The sequence below is a fragment of the Myotis myotis genome, unplaced genomic scaffold (assembly GCF_014108235.1).
Source record: "Myotis myotis isolate mMyoMyo1 unplaced genomic scaffold, mMyoMyo1.p scaffold_m19_p_2, whole genome shotgun sequence".
In the NCBI taxonomy this organism is placed as follows: Eukaryota; Metazoa; Chordata; class Mammalia; order Chiroptera; family Vespertilionidae; genus Myotis; species Myotis myotis.
In genome coordinates this window covers 22,175,638-22,189,000 of record NW_023416324.1, presented here as the reverse complement: position 1 = coordinate 22,189,000, position 13,363 = coordinate 22,175,638, and the positions used below count along the sequence as shown (strand labels likewise).

General features: G+C 39.2%; 1 protein-coding gene across 2 annotated transcripts in view; it reads left to right on the top strand.

The window, feature by feature from the left end:
- Positions 1-13,363, top strand: part of CLSPN (claspin) — a 29,230-nt gene that overhangs the window by 13,320 nt on the left and 2,547 nt on the right. The window contains exons 9-21 of one of the 2 annotated variants that reach the window (XM_036351684.1): positions 1,476-1,667; positions 3,401-3,627; positions 4,551-4,729; positions 4,831-4,895; positions 5,417-5,613; positions 5,937-6,091; positions 6,962-7,188; positions 7,735-7,846; positions 9,195-9,270; positions 9,486-9,589; positions 12,078-12,242; positions 12,350-12,471; positions 12,908-13,035. In XM_036351684.1, the coding sequence (XP_036207577.1) occupies positions 1,476-1,667; positions 3,401-3,627; positions 4,551-4,729; positions 4,831-4,895; positions 5,417-5,613; positions 5,937-6,091; positions 6,962-7,188; positions 7,735-7,846; positions 9,195-9,270; positions 9,486-9,589; positions 12,078-12,242; positions 12,350-12,471; positions 12,908-13,035 (1,949 nt within the window). Of the gene's footprint in view, positions 1-1,475; positions 1,668-3,400; positions 3,643-4,550; positions 4,730-4,830; positions 4,896-5,416; positions 5,614-5,936; positions 6,092-6,961; positions 7,189-7,734; positions 7,847-9,194; positions 9,271-9,485; positions 9,590-12,077; positions 12,243-12,349; positions 12,472-12,907; positions 13,036-13,363 lie in introns of both variants that reach the window. The other variant, XM_036351683.1, reaches the window with a different exon arrangement.

The window sequence follows — 13,363 nt, the reverse complement described above, 5'->3', positions numbered from 1 at the left end:
TTTGGCCTCTCTAAGCCATCTTTTAAAAACAAAAATTGAAAAAATAGAACTCTGTTTCACAAGTCTACCGGGAAGATTTGTTAAAATCATGAATACAATTAGATAGCATAAAGAAGCACTCAAATAGTGGCTGCTACTTTTCCTAGTGTTATTAGTGAAATTAATACATCAAGATTCACTAAACAGTTTATGGTTGGCAGGTACTATGTTATTCACAGTATTTGGTATGTAAAATATGCTCAATGAGTCTTTGTTAATTGAATAGATGGACTTTGTGGAAGTGGAGAGGACATTCTTGGAAGGAACAGAAAGAATGGTGCATATTGGGAGGTTCGTGTAAGTCAGTTTGACCAGAACAGCAGGTTGGGGGGAAGAGTTGTGTAACAGCCTAGCCGGTGTGGTTCAGTGGTTGAGGGTCAACCTATGAACCAGGATGTCACGGTGAAAGTTTTGTTCTGTTGGACTAGAAATTATCTAAACAGTTCCAGACTAAGAGATAGAGAACAAACATTTTTGGTGTTTTTTAATCTTCACCAGAGGTTATTTTTTCCATTGATTTCTAGAGAGAGTGGAAGGGAGGGAAAGTGGAGAGGGAGAGAGAAACATCTATGTGAGAGATACATTGATTGGTTGCCTCCTGCACGCGCCCCTACTGGAGCAATGGAACCAGCAATTGAAGTACTTGCCCTTGACTGGGAATTGAACCTGAGACCCTTCAGTTCTCATGCTGACGCTCTAACCACTGAGAAAACTGGCCAGGGCAAAAACTAACATTTTTTGAGTACTTAGTATACTAGACACTGCTACATTTTGTTGTATGGAACCAGAAGTTATCTAGGCAGTCCTGGACTGAGAGACAGGAAAGGGAAGAAACTGAATTTTGAGTACCTACTGTGTAGATTCTTTATTAATTGTCTTGTATACAAGCTGGGTGTGGTTCAGGGGCAGCCTTAAGGAGAATTTCCTTTCTGATTGTACTAAGCTAGCTTAACAGTTTCACCAAAAAAACTTTTCCAGTCCTGCTGCTGAGTTACATCACTGACTGGATTGTCATTTTCTTTTTTCTCTTTTTAATTGACCTTGCCCATATTTAGTAAGATTTCCAATAAATAGTGAAATGTTCCAAATGGGGAATTTTTTAAAAGGAGCCCTTGAATAATCAAGAATGATGGCATTTTTCTGATCAGTTTGTACTTTAAAAAAAAGAATTGCACATATTTAGAAACTTCATTTGCAAATTTCTACCCTAAATGATTTTTAAGTCTGTTGAAGAATTGCAGCAGTTTATTCGTTTGGGTTAAGTTATATGAATTCACAGAGGTGTTAGTAGCAAAGGAGTGTTTGGTGTTCTGCGTGTGTTTTTTCCTTACAACACTAAGTTTCTTGAAACACTTAGCTTATAATTCCTAACTGGAATCATAAAGGAAAGAGTTTGAGCATGGCAAACTGACATACTGATTGGCACTTGGGTTTAGAACTGGAAGCCTTGAAGCAGCGTTTCTGGAAGCATGCTAATCCAGCAGCCACGCCCAGGGCTGCTCAGAAGGTAAATGTGAACATTGTCGTGAAAGAGGTGGGCACTGACGGTAAGGAAGAGCTCAAGGCCGATGTGGTACCTGTGACGTTGGCAGCTGAGAAGCTGGATGGAGTAAGCCACACAAAACCAGGTATTTGCGTTTACTACTTTTTTTTTCTTTGTGCTTTGTACTCTGACCAGTCTTTATGCCACTGAAGAAACGATAGTGAAAAGTTACAGGCCCTGGCCGAATAGCTCTGTTGGTTCATTCCCATACCCCAAGGTTGTGGGTCCGATCCCCGGTTAGGGCACATACAAGAATCAGTCAAACCACAAATCGGTATTTCTCTTTCTGTCTCTGTTGAAAATCAATAAATTTTTAAAAAAGTGAGAGAATCTTTTTTCTTGGAGACTTTGGAGAGTGGACAGCAGTACCTCTAGCATGATTCATGTGTAGCATTGCCTAGAGGTGTGGGGTGGGTAAGATGACTTTATTCCTTAAAATAGCCTTTGTCTTATTTTAAAAAACTAAGTATCTATTGTAGAAAATGCATGAAAATAATAAACAAAACTTATACAGTCCTTTGTGTATCTATCCTTTTAAACTCTCTTTACATGTTTGTTTTAAAAAAAACAATAATGTGATAACACCATTCATTCTGCTTTGTAATCTGCTTTTTTGTTTTCAGTGTGTTAGGGACAGGTCTGTTGTTCCCACTCCCACTTTGAAAATATGAGTAATATATCATATAGAAAAAATTTAGAACACCGAGGAAAAGGTATAAATGAAAAATTAATCTTCCCAAAGGCAACTGTTAACAATTTTTTGTTTGTCCTAGGAAAATTCATATGTATATACCATTGGTGTGTGTGTGAGAGAGAGAGACAGAGATTGACAGAAATTGAATATTCTGTGCCAGGCATTGCTCTAGGTGCTTTACAGAAAATAGCATTAGTATTCTTATTTTATATATGAGGAAATAATATACAAAGCATTTATACAACCTTCTCAAGTGCTAGAACTAGCAGCCTAATCCAGACCCCCTAACCCCTGAGTTCAGATACACATTTTGTTGCTTTTGAGGATTTTTTTTAACAGCTGCATAAAATTTCCTTGTATGAGTATAAGATGATTTGTTTAACCATACTCTTACTGGTGGACATATTGTTTGTTCCAGTTTTTGGTATTTCATATAATGTACTTCCTAGTATGACATATATGTTGGTATATTTGGATGTAAAATTTCTTACAGTTAAAACAAATTTTGATGTATATCATTACATTGTTCTTCAAAATAGTTGTCCCAATTTATACTCTGAATAATATAAAAGTTTCTGTTTCCTCCTGTTAATTCATATTATCAAACCTAGGTTTTGCTAAATATATAAAAAATGGTACCTATTTATTTTGATTTGTAGCTCTTCAATTAGAAGTGAGGTTAAACATTATTTTTAACTTATTTATTAACAATATGTTCATTTTCTGTGAACTCCCAGTCCATATCCTATGCCCATTTTACTCTTGAATTGTTCTCTTTTTCTTCAAAATAGATCAATTTATCAATGTTTTCTTTCATGGCTTCTGTGCCAGAGACTAATGAAATCCCACTCCTCCTCCCCTTTTTTGCCTTTTTAATAATAAGTTTATAATCTTTGCATAGTATATTATCCCAGGGTGTAGAACATAATTCTGGAAGTTCTCTTTTACACTTGACTTCATAATAATCCCCATTTGTTAAAGTAACAAAAGCCTACCGTACTAAGATCTCTGCCCTTTTGGGATGTGACAAGAACACTTGGGGAGTTGCCTAAAACGCACACTTCCATTATTGTAGTGTGGAGTCAGTTATTATGTCTAACGCATGCCTTTATATTGCTGTTCAGGTGAAAAGCTTCAGGTGCTGAAAGCTAAACTGCAAGAAGCAATGAAACTCCGAAGGTTAGAGGAGCGCCAAAAGCGCCAGGCATTGTTTAAATTAGATAATGAAGATGGATTTGAAGAAGAGGAGGAGGAGGAGGAGGAGGAAGAAATGACGGATGAGTCTGAGGAAGATGGAGAAGGGGAGGAAGAGGAAAAGTTAGAGGAAGAGGAGGAAGAAGGCAGTCACGAGGTTTCTGGCAATTATGTAATTTTGTTACTTGGTCATGATGAATAAGGAAAAGATAAGAGTCCGATTTGAATGAGTGTAATAAGCATGTTCAATTGTTTAAGAGATTTTAGGGGCAGACACGAATGCAGCTAGCTCATGTGTACCTCATTCTTAGTGCATTCAGTTAGCACCATTGAATACCTACAGTTCACAGAGCCATGGTTTGTGTTTGTTTATATTATGTAACACAATGCTAGTATGAAATGGCTTTGTGTGAATAAGGACTTTGGTCTTTGTTGTTTATTTAGATTTCTTTGTTCAGAATAAAAAGCAGTTTTAACCTTGGCCAAGTTGAAGCCTGGAATCAATTCTCAGGCAGGCCGAGACCTTCCTGTAATAATTGCATTCTTGGTTGAGGAGGGTATTTGTAGAAGGGTCTCTTACCCTTGTTCCATGGTTTTCCACTGAGGGAACATAGGTGATGACATGATTTTTTTGTATTAGAAATATGAAAGGCTTCCTTGTTTGAACACTGGAGTCACTTGAAAGAGTTGGTTAACAGTTAGCCTGGGGAGAGAAAGAAGAAAGCAATGTCTGAACTGGGTAGCATGTCACAGTCTGTGATTGGTTTGAGGTCAGTAGTCATCCTACAATCTCAGGCTAATCATTTAACCTCTCATTGCCTCAATTAAATATTAATTCCAGTTTTCTTTCATAATTTTAAAGTAATTTTGGGAGGGTAAAAGGTAAAATAAGTATGAAAGAACTCTAAAAGTGTAAGGGAGAATTATATTCTTGATAATGGTGGGACCAGATTTCTTTCAGGTTTACCTTTTCAGATGTAAGATGTGACCAAGCAGTCATATTTCAGGCCAACAGTGTGTTTGCTTTAAACATTTTTTTGACATGTATTATTTTGTTTTGGGGTGGTGTGATTGATAAAGACGGCAGAATTCCTTCTTGGTAATGAAGAAGTAGAAACCAAAGATGAGAAAGAAATGGACAAAGAAAACAATGATGACAGTAGTGAAATTGGCAAGTCAGTTGACCTTCCGTCTGTTCTTAAGCCTCTCTCATCAGATTCTACAGTTCTCCTATTTAAAGACAACTCTTCCAAGATGGAGTAAGTAATTCTCTCTAAGGAAAGATAAGATTCCCTTGGATTTGCCCCTCTAGTGAGAAGCAGAAACAGGTACTCAAACAGTTTACTTTCTTGTTTTGTAGTTACTTTCCTAGTGAAGAAAAATCAGAAACAGATGAAAACTCAAGCAAAAGGCCTAACAAACTAGGTAAGTAGTGACTCACAGAACTTGACTTCTGTTTGATCTTTCAGTTTTGTTACTTAAGGACTATGATTCCATAAGGTTCCATTTTTTGAACCCTAGTAGCATTTTCCCATTCTTACATGTGGCAATGAAAGCAGTTTATGAATTAGAATATTTTTTTTGGTCTGGTTTTTTAAAACTTATATGCAGTTTCTTTATAGTTGACCATGGGCATCTAATAGGTCTGAAGTAAATGTATGGATTGTGTGAACCATGAAACATTTCCATGTAGATCAGAGGGAGATGTGTAAGTGATTGGATAATGGAGAGAGTGATCATAGGCATTAGGTAGGGTGACAGATGGATCTTTCAGGTGTTACTTAGCTCAGAGTGATTAGCCTTGATTAACTTAGTGATTTGGAACATATTATTTGAGAAACTTGCCTGTGCATGTTACCTGACAGTTTCATTCTCAATTCTTTTTCCTAAACAAACCCACTTCATTTCTGGAATCACACACCTAAAAGTGACTTCTCTTTCTTTAGATGAAGAGGATTCATGCTCATTGCTAACAAAGGAGAGCAGCCACAATAGCAGCTTTGAATTGATTGGCTCCACAATTCCATCCTATCAGCCTTGCAACAGACAAACAGGCCTTGGGACTAGTTTTACCCCGTTAGCAGGATTTAGATCTCCTTCCCCGGGGCTGTTTCGAGCCAGTTTGGTCAGCTCAGCTTCTAAGGTAAGATGTAATGGTTTTCCGATCTCCTCCCCCTTTTGCTTCCCACGATGCTAAGTAAAATGTGTCCCAGCCAACCAACTCCTACCCCATTATGTATGTTCAGTTTAAAAATCCACCCTGTGTATTAAAAACAAGCTTCATCCAGTGTCCTTACTTTCTTGGAGATATTTTTCTTTATGCTTCTCTGGCTATTCATTGTCCTCCTCAATTGCAGTTGCCTGAGAGCGAATTAAATATTGCAAATAGCAACTTCTGTTGTTGTCATGACAGTGAATGATATTTGTAAAATGTTATGTTTTTGTTTGGTTTTATTTTGGTGCCAGAGTTCAGAAAAGCTGTCTGAGCCTTCACTTCCCATAGAGGATTCCCAGGATCTATATAACGCCTCCCCAGAGCCTAAGACACTTTTCCTAGGAGCAGGAGATTTCCAGTTCTCTTTAGAAGATGACACGCAGAGCCAACTGTTGGATGCAGATGGGTTGGTAGTTTTATGTTTTTGTGGGTGGGAAGGTGCTGGGCACTGCTTAAATTTGTTTAAAAATAAAGTGAGCTTCTGTCACCCCATCTGTGCTTTCTCATCTGAGAAAGAGAAGATGTACAGACCATTAGTATTACATTCTGCAAGCTTGAACAAAGTCTCTCCAGAATGTGAAATGTAAATAGCCCTTGCTGGCATCCTTCAATCTCCGCCTCATTTGAAATGCATAGCTCTTGTTTTTTGTTATGTTTTTTAAGAAAGCTACCCAAAGGCAAGATTTTTTTTATATAAATTATTTTTAATATATTTTTATTGATTTTTTACAGAGAGGAAGGGAGAGGAATAGAGAGTTAGAAACATCGGTGAGAGAGAAACATCGATCAGCTGCCTCCTGCACACTTCCCACCGGGGATGTGCCCGTAACCGAGGTACATGCCCTTGACTGGAATCGAACCTGGGACCCTTCAGTCTGCAGGCTGACGCTCTATCCACTGAGCCAAACTGGTTAAGGCGAAATGCATAGCTCTTGTAAAGGCATCAGAGTTCCATGTATCCATCCTACTATCTTATGATTGTTGGGTGGGACTGAAAATTGACAGGCCTGTGGCACATTACATGGCCATAACACCAAGCCCTACCCTAACATCACCTGAAGCCAAAATTATCCCTTTACCCTTTATCTTCTGAATAGCATTTATTCTTTCGTAAAACTTTCCCCCTTTAGATTATCACAAGGCTGAAGGTTGAACCTTTTGTCTTCTGGTTTGGGATTCAGCTTCTAACTTTGGTAATGGAAATGAGTTGAGTTTTTCTCCCACTACTTTGTTTTTCTCCCTAGAGCATTTCTTACACTCTTCATTGTGCTTGTAGGTTCTTAAATGTTAGAAACCACAGGAATCAGTACCAAGCTTTGAAACCTCGATTGCCATTGGCCAATATGGATGAGAATGCCATGGACGCTAACATGGATGAGCTGCTGGATTTGTGCACTGGAAAATTCACTTCTCAGGCAGAGAAGGCTCTGCCCGGGAAGAGTGACAAGAAAGAGAACATGGAGGAACTTCTGAATCTTTGTTCAGGAAAATTCGCCTCCCAGGGTAAATATCCAACAAGTGCATCAGGCTTGCCACAGCCAACTACCTTAAGCCAGTTTCCTTGAAAAGAAGCCCCTTACTCTTGGGTGAAAGGTTTGCAGAAAACAGAGTGCGATGGCTTCTTGTATGTAGGTTGAATTCACAGCTTAGCTCCCTGACATTCACCAGAGCCCTTTTCTTAGGGTGGTAAAGTGTCGACTTAAGATTGCTCTTAATATTTGTGCAAAGCTTAGAAAAGTGTCTGATGTGAGATTAATATAAATGTTAATTTGTTGTTCCTACCTGCACACCTTCTCTTCCCCCCGACACCCCTGCTAAAATGTAAGCTCTGTGGAAGTTGGGATCTTTGTTTTGTTCACTATTGTATCCCTGGTGCCAGGCACATGGTAAGCACTAAATAAGGATTTGTTGAATGAATGAATAGCTGGTGAGGTCTTTTTGGCAAGCGTACTTTAGAACTGTATTGAGCTGGCATGTCTCAGATGGCTGGGAAAGGAGGATAAAGCTGTCATTCCTTGGTGACAGATCTTTTTCTTTGTTGTGATGTAGATGACTCCGCTCTGGCTCCATCAGAATTAAATAAACAGGAGAAGGAGAGCAGCATGGATGATCCGATGGAAGAAGCACTTGCTCTTTGTTCAGGCTCTTTCCCAACAGACAGGTGAGTCTCAGTGATTGGTGGGAACTTGGGAAGGCCTGGTCTTCTGATAAAATTCTGGGGTCATGTTCCCTGGATTTAGCAACAACTGGCCATCACGAGGGCTTCTTAACTTGTTTGAGAGCATTACAGTGGGTCTGAGTCTCATATTTGTATCTAAGGAAACTATAATGCTTTTACTTAGTTGGTGGAGAATAGAGCAAAAACAAAAAAGGGGGGGGCAAAAATAAGCACATGATAGTGCTCAAAATCACTAATAATTAGGGAAATGCAAGTCAAAATCATGATAAGATACTACCTCACACCCATTAGAATGGCTACTATTAAAACACACACACAACAACAACAACAACAGCACACACACACACAAAACTGTCCAGAAAATAACAACTATTGGTGGGGATATGGAGAAATTGGAATCCTTGTGCTCTGTTGGTAGGAATGTAAACATAAGCTGCTATGGAAAACAGAATGGCAGTTCCTAAAAAAAATATTCAAAGTAGAATATGACTCAGCATTTTCACTTTTGGGTTAATATACAAAAGAAGTGAAAACAGGGACTCAGATATTTGTACCCCATGTTTATAGCAGCATTATTTTTAATAGTCAAAAGGTGAAAGCAACCCAAATGGATACAAAATGTGTTGTGTGTATGTTATATACATAGACAATGGAATATTATTCAGCCTTAAAAAGGAAAGAAATTCTGATTAATGCTATAACATGGATGAACTGTGAGGATATTATGCTAAGTGAAATAAGCCAATCATAAAAATACAAATACTATATGATTCCACTTATTTGAGGCACTTAGAATAGTCAAATTCATTGAGACAGAAAGTAGAAGATGGTTGCTAGGGACTTGGGGGAGGGAAGAATGAGGAGTTGTTTAAAGGGTATAGAGTTTTAGTTTTGCAAGATGAAAAGGGTTCTGAAAGTTAATTCACAGCAATGTGAATGCACTTAACACTAGTGAACTATACACTTAAAAATGGGCCTGGCTGGTGTGGCTCAGGGGTATCTGTTCAATTCCTGATCAGGGCACATGCCTGGGTTGTAGGCTCAGTCCCCAGGAGGCATCCGATTGATGATTTTCTCTCATCATAGATGTTTCTATCTCTTTTTCCCTCTCCCTCTCTCAGATCAATTTAAATAAAAACAAAAAATGTTGAAAAAAATGGTTAAGGTGGTAAATTTGTTATGTGTTATATCACAATTTTTTAAAAATTATAGGCAAAATTTCTTGTATCCAGTTTCTTGAAGATATTTTGTCTTAAAATACTTTTAATTCTTAAATTCTTCTAGTTTGCTTTCAACAACTTACTTATTGATTTGTGGATTTGCATTTTAGAGAAGAAGAAGGTGAAGAGGAGGAATTTGGAGACTTTCGGCTTGTCCCAAATGATAATGAGTTCGATAGTGATGAGGTGAGTTTGATGGGAGCAAAGTAATCATAACTGAACTTCGTGTAGTGCTGCTATATGGGTTTCTTTCTTAGTCTGAGTTCTTGAAAATTCTAGTTTGGCATCTGTCAGGAGCAATTTCGTAGAAGAAGTTTGGGCAGAAGTTTGTAAATCCTGTTTTAGTTGAGGACACATTTTACTTTGCCTGGCCGTGGGTGTGATCCCATATGATTTTGCAGGATGAACACAGTGACTCTGGTAATGAACATGAGGCCCTGGACGACCATGAGGATGATGATGAAGAAGAGCTCCTGAGGCAATCTGAGAAGTTGAAAAGGCAAATGTAGGTATTATATTCATTCCTTCAGTTGCTAGAAAGTTCTGATGGTTCTGTTGCCACCTTTTAATCTAAATTTGCTGGTTCTGTTTTTTGTGGTTAGCATAAAATCCATTCACATGTTATCTCTTGAGTATTCAAAGATGGTCATGTCTTCCTTAAGTGATTTCTGTGCTTAAGGAAGTATACGAGGTCCTTCAGCTGTTTCCCACATGACATTGTTTCCATACTTCTCACATACTGGATATTCTCTTTACCTTCAAGTGTGTCTGACCATATTCCTTGTTCTGGATGCATAGCATACTCTTTAGAATGTAACCAAAGGTCATAGGAGCTGAGTCACAGTAGACCCTGAGGATCTAGTAGTCAACTAGATTTCCTGGATCTTTTTCCCTATGAATTACTCTCATACCAGGTTTTCTTCCTCTTAGTTTGTTGTTGTACTGATCATGAAAGTAAGCCATTTATTTTAGAATATTTAAAAGAATATAGAGCCGAAACTGGTTTGGCTCAGTGGATAGAGCGTCAGCCTGCGGACTGAAAGGTCCCAGGTTCGATTCCGGTCAAGGGCATGTACCTGGGTTGCGGGCACATCCCCAGTAGGAGATGTGCAGGAGGCAGCTGATCGATGTTTCTCTCTCATCGATGTTTCTAACTCTCTATCTCTCTCCCTTCCTCTCTGTAAAAAATCAAAATATATTTTAAAAAAATAATAATAAAAATAAAAGAATATAGAAAGATTAAATAAAAGTCATCTGTGTCCATCATCCAGAATCTTGATGATGGTGGCTATTAACTTTTATTATGCATATATTTTTATATAGTTGGGATCTGTATAATATTTTATATGTACAATTTTGCTTTCTTTCCCACTTAGTGTATTCATAAGCATTTTCCCATGATGTTACAAGTTTTATTAAGAACATTTTAATAGGCATTGAGTATTATACTTTACTAGAGGCCCGGTGCATGAAATTTGTGCAGGGGGTTGTTGGGGAGGGGTCCCTCAGCCCGACCTGTGCTCTCTCACAGTCCAGGATTCCTTGGGGGATGTCTGCCTGCTGGCTTAGGCCCCCTCCCTGCAGAAAACGGGCCTAAGTGGCAGTCAGACATCCTTAGCGCTGTCACAGAGGCGAGAGAGGCTCCCACCACTGCCACTGCGCTCGCCAGCTGTGAGCCAGCTTTTGGCTGGGTGGCGCTCCCCCTGTGGAGTACACTGATCACCAGAGGGCAGCTCCTGTGTTGAGTGTCTGCCCCCTGGTGGTCAGTGCACATCATAGTGACCAATTGTTCTGCTACTCAGTCGATTTACATATTAGCCTTTTATTATATAGGATGTGGATGACTTTTGGGATTCCCATATAGGATCATATTGATTCCTACTAGATTTATATTATTGTTTTTAGCCCATCATTCCATCCTATTAAAATCAGTTTTTGGTTCTAATTTATCACTTGTTGAATTAACTATCTTATACAGCTGTGGATCATCTATAGATTTTTCTAAAGCAGTGGATCTTAAACCATATTTAACTGCAGAATCCTAATGAAATCTTATAAAGAATGACAGCTAACAGTTGAACTCCTCAAAGAATTCTGCAGAAATGCTAGGATTTAGAGAAACTCAACTTAAAAACAAACAAACAAGGCCCTGGCCAGGTAGCTAAGTTGGTTAGAGCATCATCCCCATGCTAAGGTTGCGGGTTCGATCCCCGGTCAGGGCACATACAAGAGTAAACCAATGAATGCATAAATAAATGAAACAACAAATTGATGCCCCTCCCTCTCTTTCTATCTCTTTCTCCTGCTCCTCTCTCTCTCTCAAATCAATTTAAAAACAAGTCTTTGATAAAAATCAGCTTTCAGAAAGCCATCAAACTTCTGCCAGGCATGGCCATGGATAATAGGACTTTGAACTCAGAGTGGCAGCAGATTTGTTCTCAGTGGGAACTGTAGAAGTAAGTAGCAGTGGTTTTGATCACCAGTAACTCTGAGCCTCAGTCATGCCTATAACTTGGGTCTTGGTGGATTGTAAGAGATCCAAGTCTATTTCCTTTCTGTACCATTGTGTCTCCCGGTGAGCTTAAATACAAAACAAGATAGTTTGAACCTTTTAGCAGGTATGTCTCAAATGTATAGAGGAGATTGAGAGCTCTGACTTTAAAGTCACCAACCTGATTAAATCCAGGCTCTGCTACCTCCTATCTGTGTGACCTTGGGTAAGTAGTTTATTCTCTGAGTCTCAGTTCCTTCAACTGTAAATTGAAGGGAATAATAATACCCCCTCCTAAGATAAGGCAACAGTGTCTGTAAAGCACAGTTACTGGCACACAGTATTATGAAATGATAGACATTTAAGTGTTATCAAAATGTATTACTATAAAGTTAAATGTAACATTGTTTGAGGTGGCTCTATATCCTACTTTTCTCATTGCTTCCATATTCTGTGTGTGTATTCATTGTTGCGTTCTCTATTCTTCAAAATTATTTTCCAGGAGATTGAAGAGATACCTGGAGGATGAGGCCGAGGTGTCAGGGAGTGATGTGGGAAGTGAAGACGAGTATGATGGGGAAGAGATTGATGAATATGAAGAGGACATAATTGATGAAGTACTTCCTTCTGATGAGGAACTACAGAGTCAAATCAAGAAAATACACATGTCAGTATCCCAACAAGCCCTTCCGAGTAATGGGATATGTCTTAAGGCAGCCCTATAATCAGCCAGAGTGGTGTTCGATTTGAACACCATTACTTCTCCTGTTGTAGGAAAACAATGTTGGATGATGATAAGCGACAGCTCCGTTTATACCAAGAGAGGTACCTTGCTGATGGGGATCTGCACAGTGATGGTCCTGGACGAATGAGGAAATTTCGATGGAAAAACATAGGTATCTTGGTGGTTGTCTTTTTTTTTTTTTTTAATTGATTTTAGAGAGGAAGGGTGAGGGAGGGAGAGAGAGATAGAAACATCAATGACGAGAGAGAATCATTGATTGGCTGCCTCCTGTACTCCCCGCACTGGGATTGAGCCACAACGCGGGCATGTGCCCTGTCCGGGAATCAAGCCATCACCTCCTGGTTCATAGGTTGACGCTCAACAACTGAGCCATGCTGGCCGGGCTTGGTTGTTGTCTTTAGAAAGCAAATGGAAATCAAAACCATAGCTGGCTGTTGTGGAGGACCTGGTTGTAACCATTATTTTCTACTAGTGGATGGGAAGAGTTTGTGCCAGTATATGGTAAATGCTAAGGGTTCATTTGTGTCTGTCCAGGTGCCTCTCCTATGGGAATTACAGAGTGCTGATGCCTTACCTCTTTGCTTTAGATGATGCCTCCCAGATGGACTTGTTCCACAGAGACTCTGACGATGAACAGATCGAGGAACAGCTTGATGAGACAGAAGCCAGATGGAGGAAGGAGCGAATTCAACGAGAGCAGTGGCTTCGGGACCAGGTAGGAAGTTTGCAAGAAATTCACCTCTTTTGACCCTAGGGTATGAGGAGAGGACCTCGTCGCCTAGCTTGTCACAATAGTTTCCAAGTCTTGGGCAGCATATTGATTATCCTTTTAATCCTTGTATTTCCTTTTGTGCTTAGAGAAGGTTCACCATGGGCATTTCTTCATGTTTGTTGAAAAGAGATTTTGTCCAAAATCTCTTTTTTGGGGGGGTCTAAAGTAAGAAAAGGTTGCAGAAAAGGAAAACAAATGATATCCCAGGTATCTTAGCTTCACAATCCAGGCTATGCCAATTATTTGGGGGAGTTGTGGACTTCTATTAATG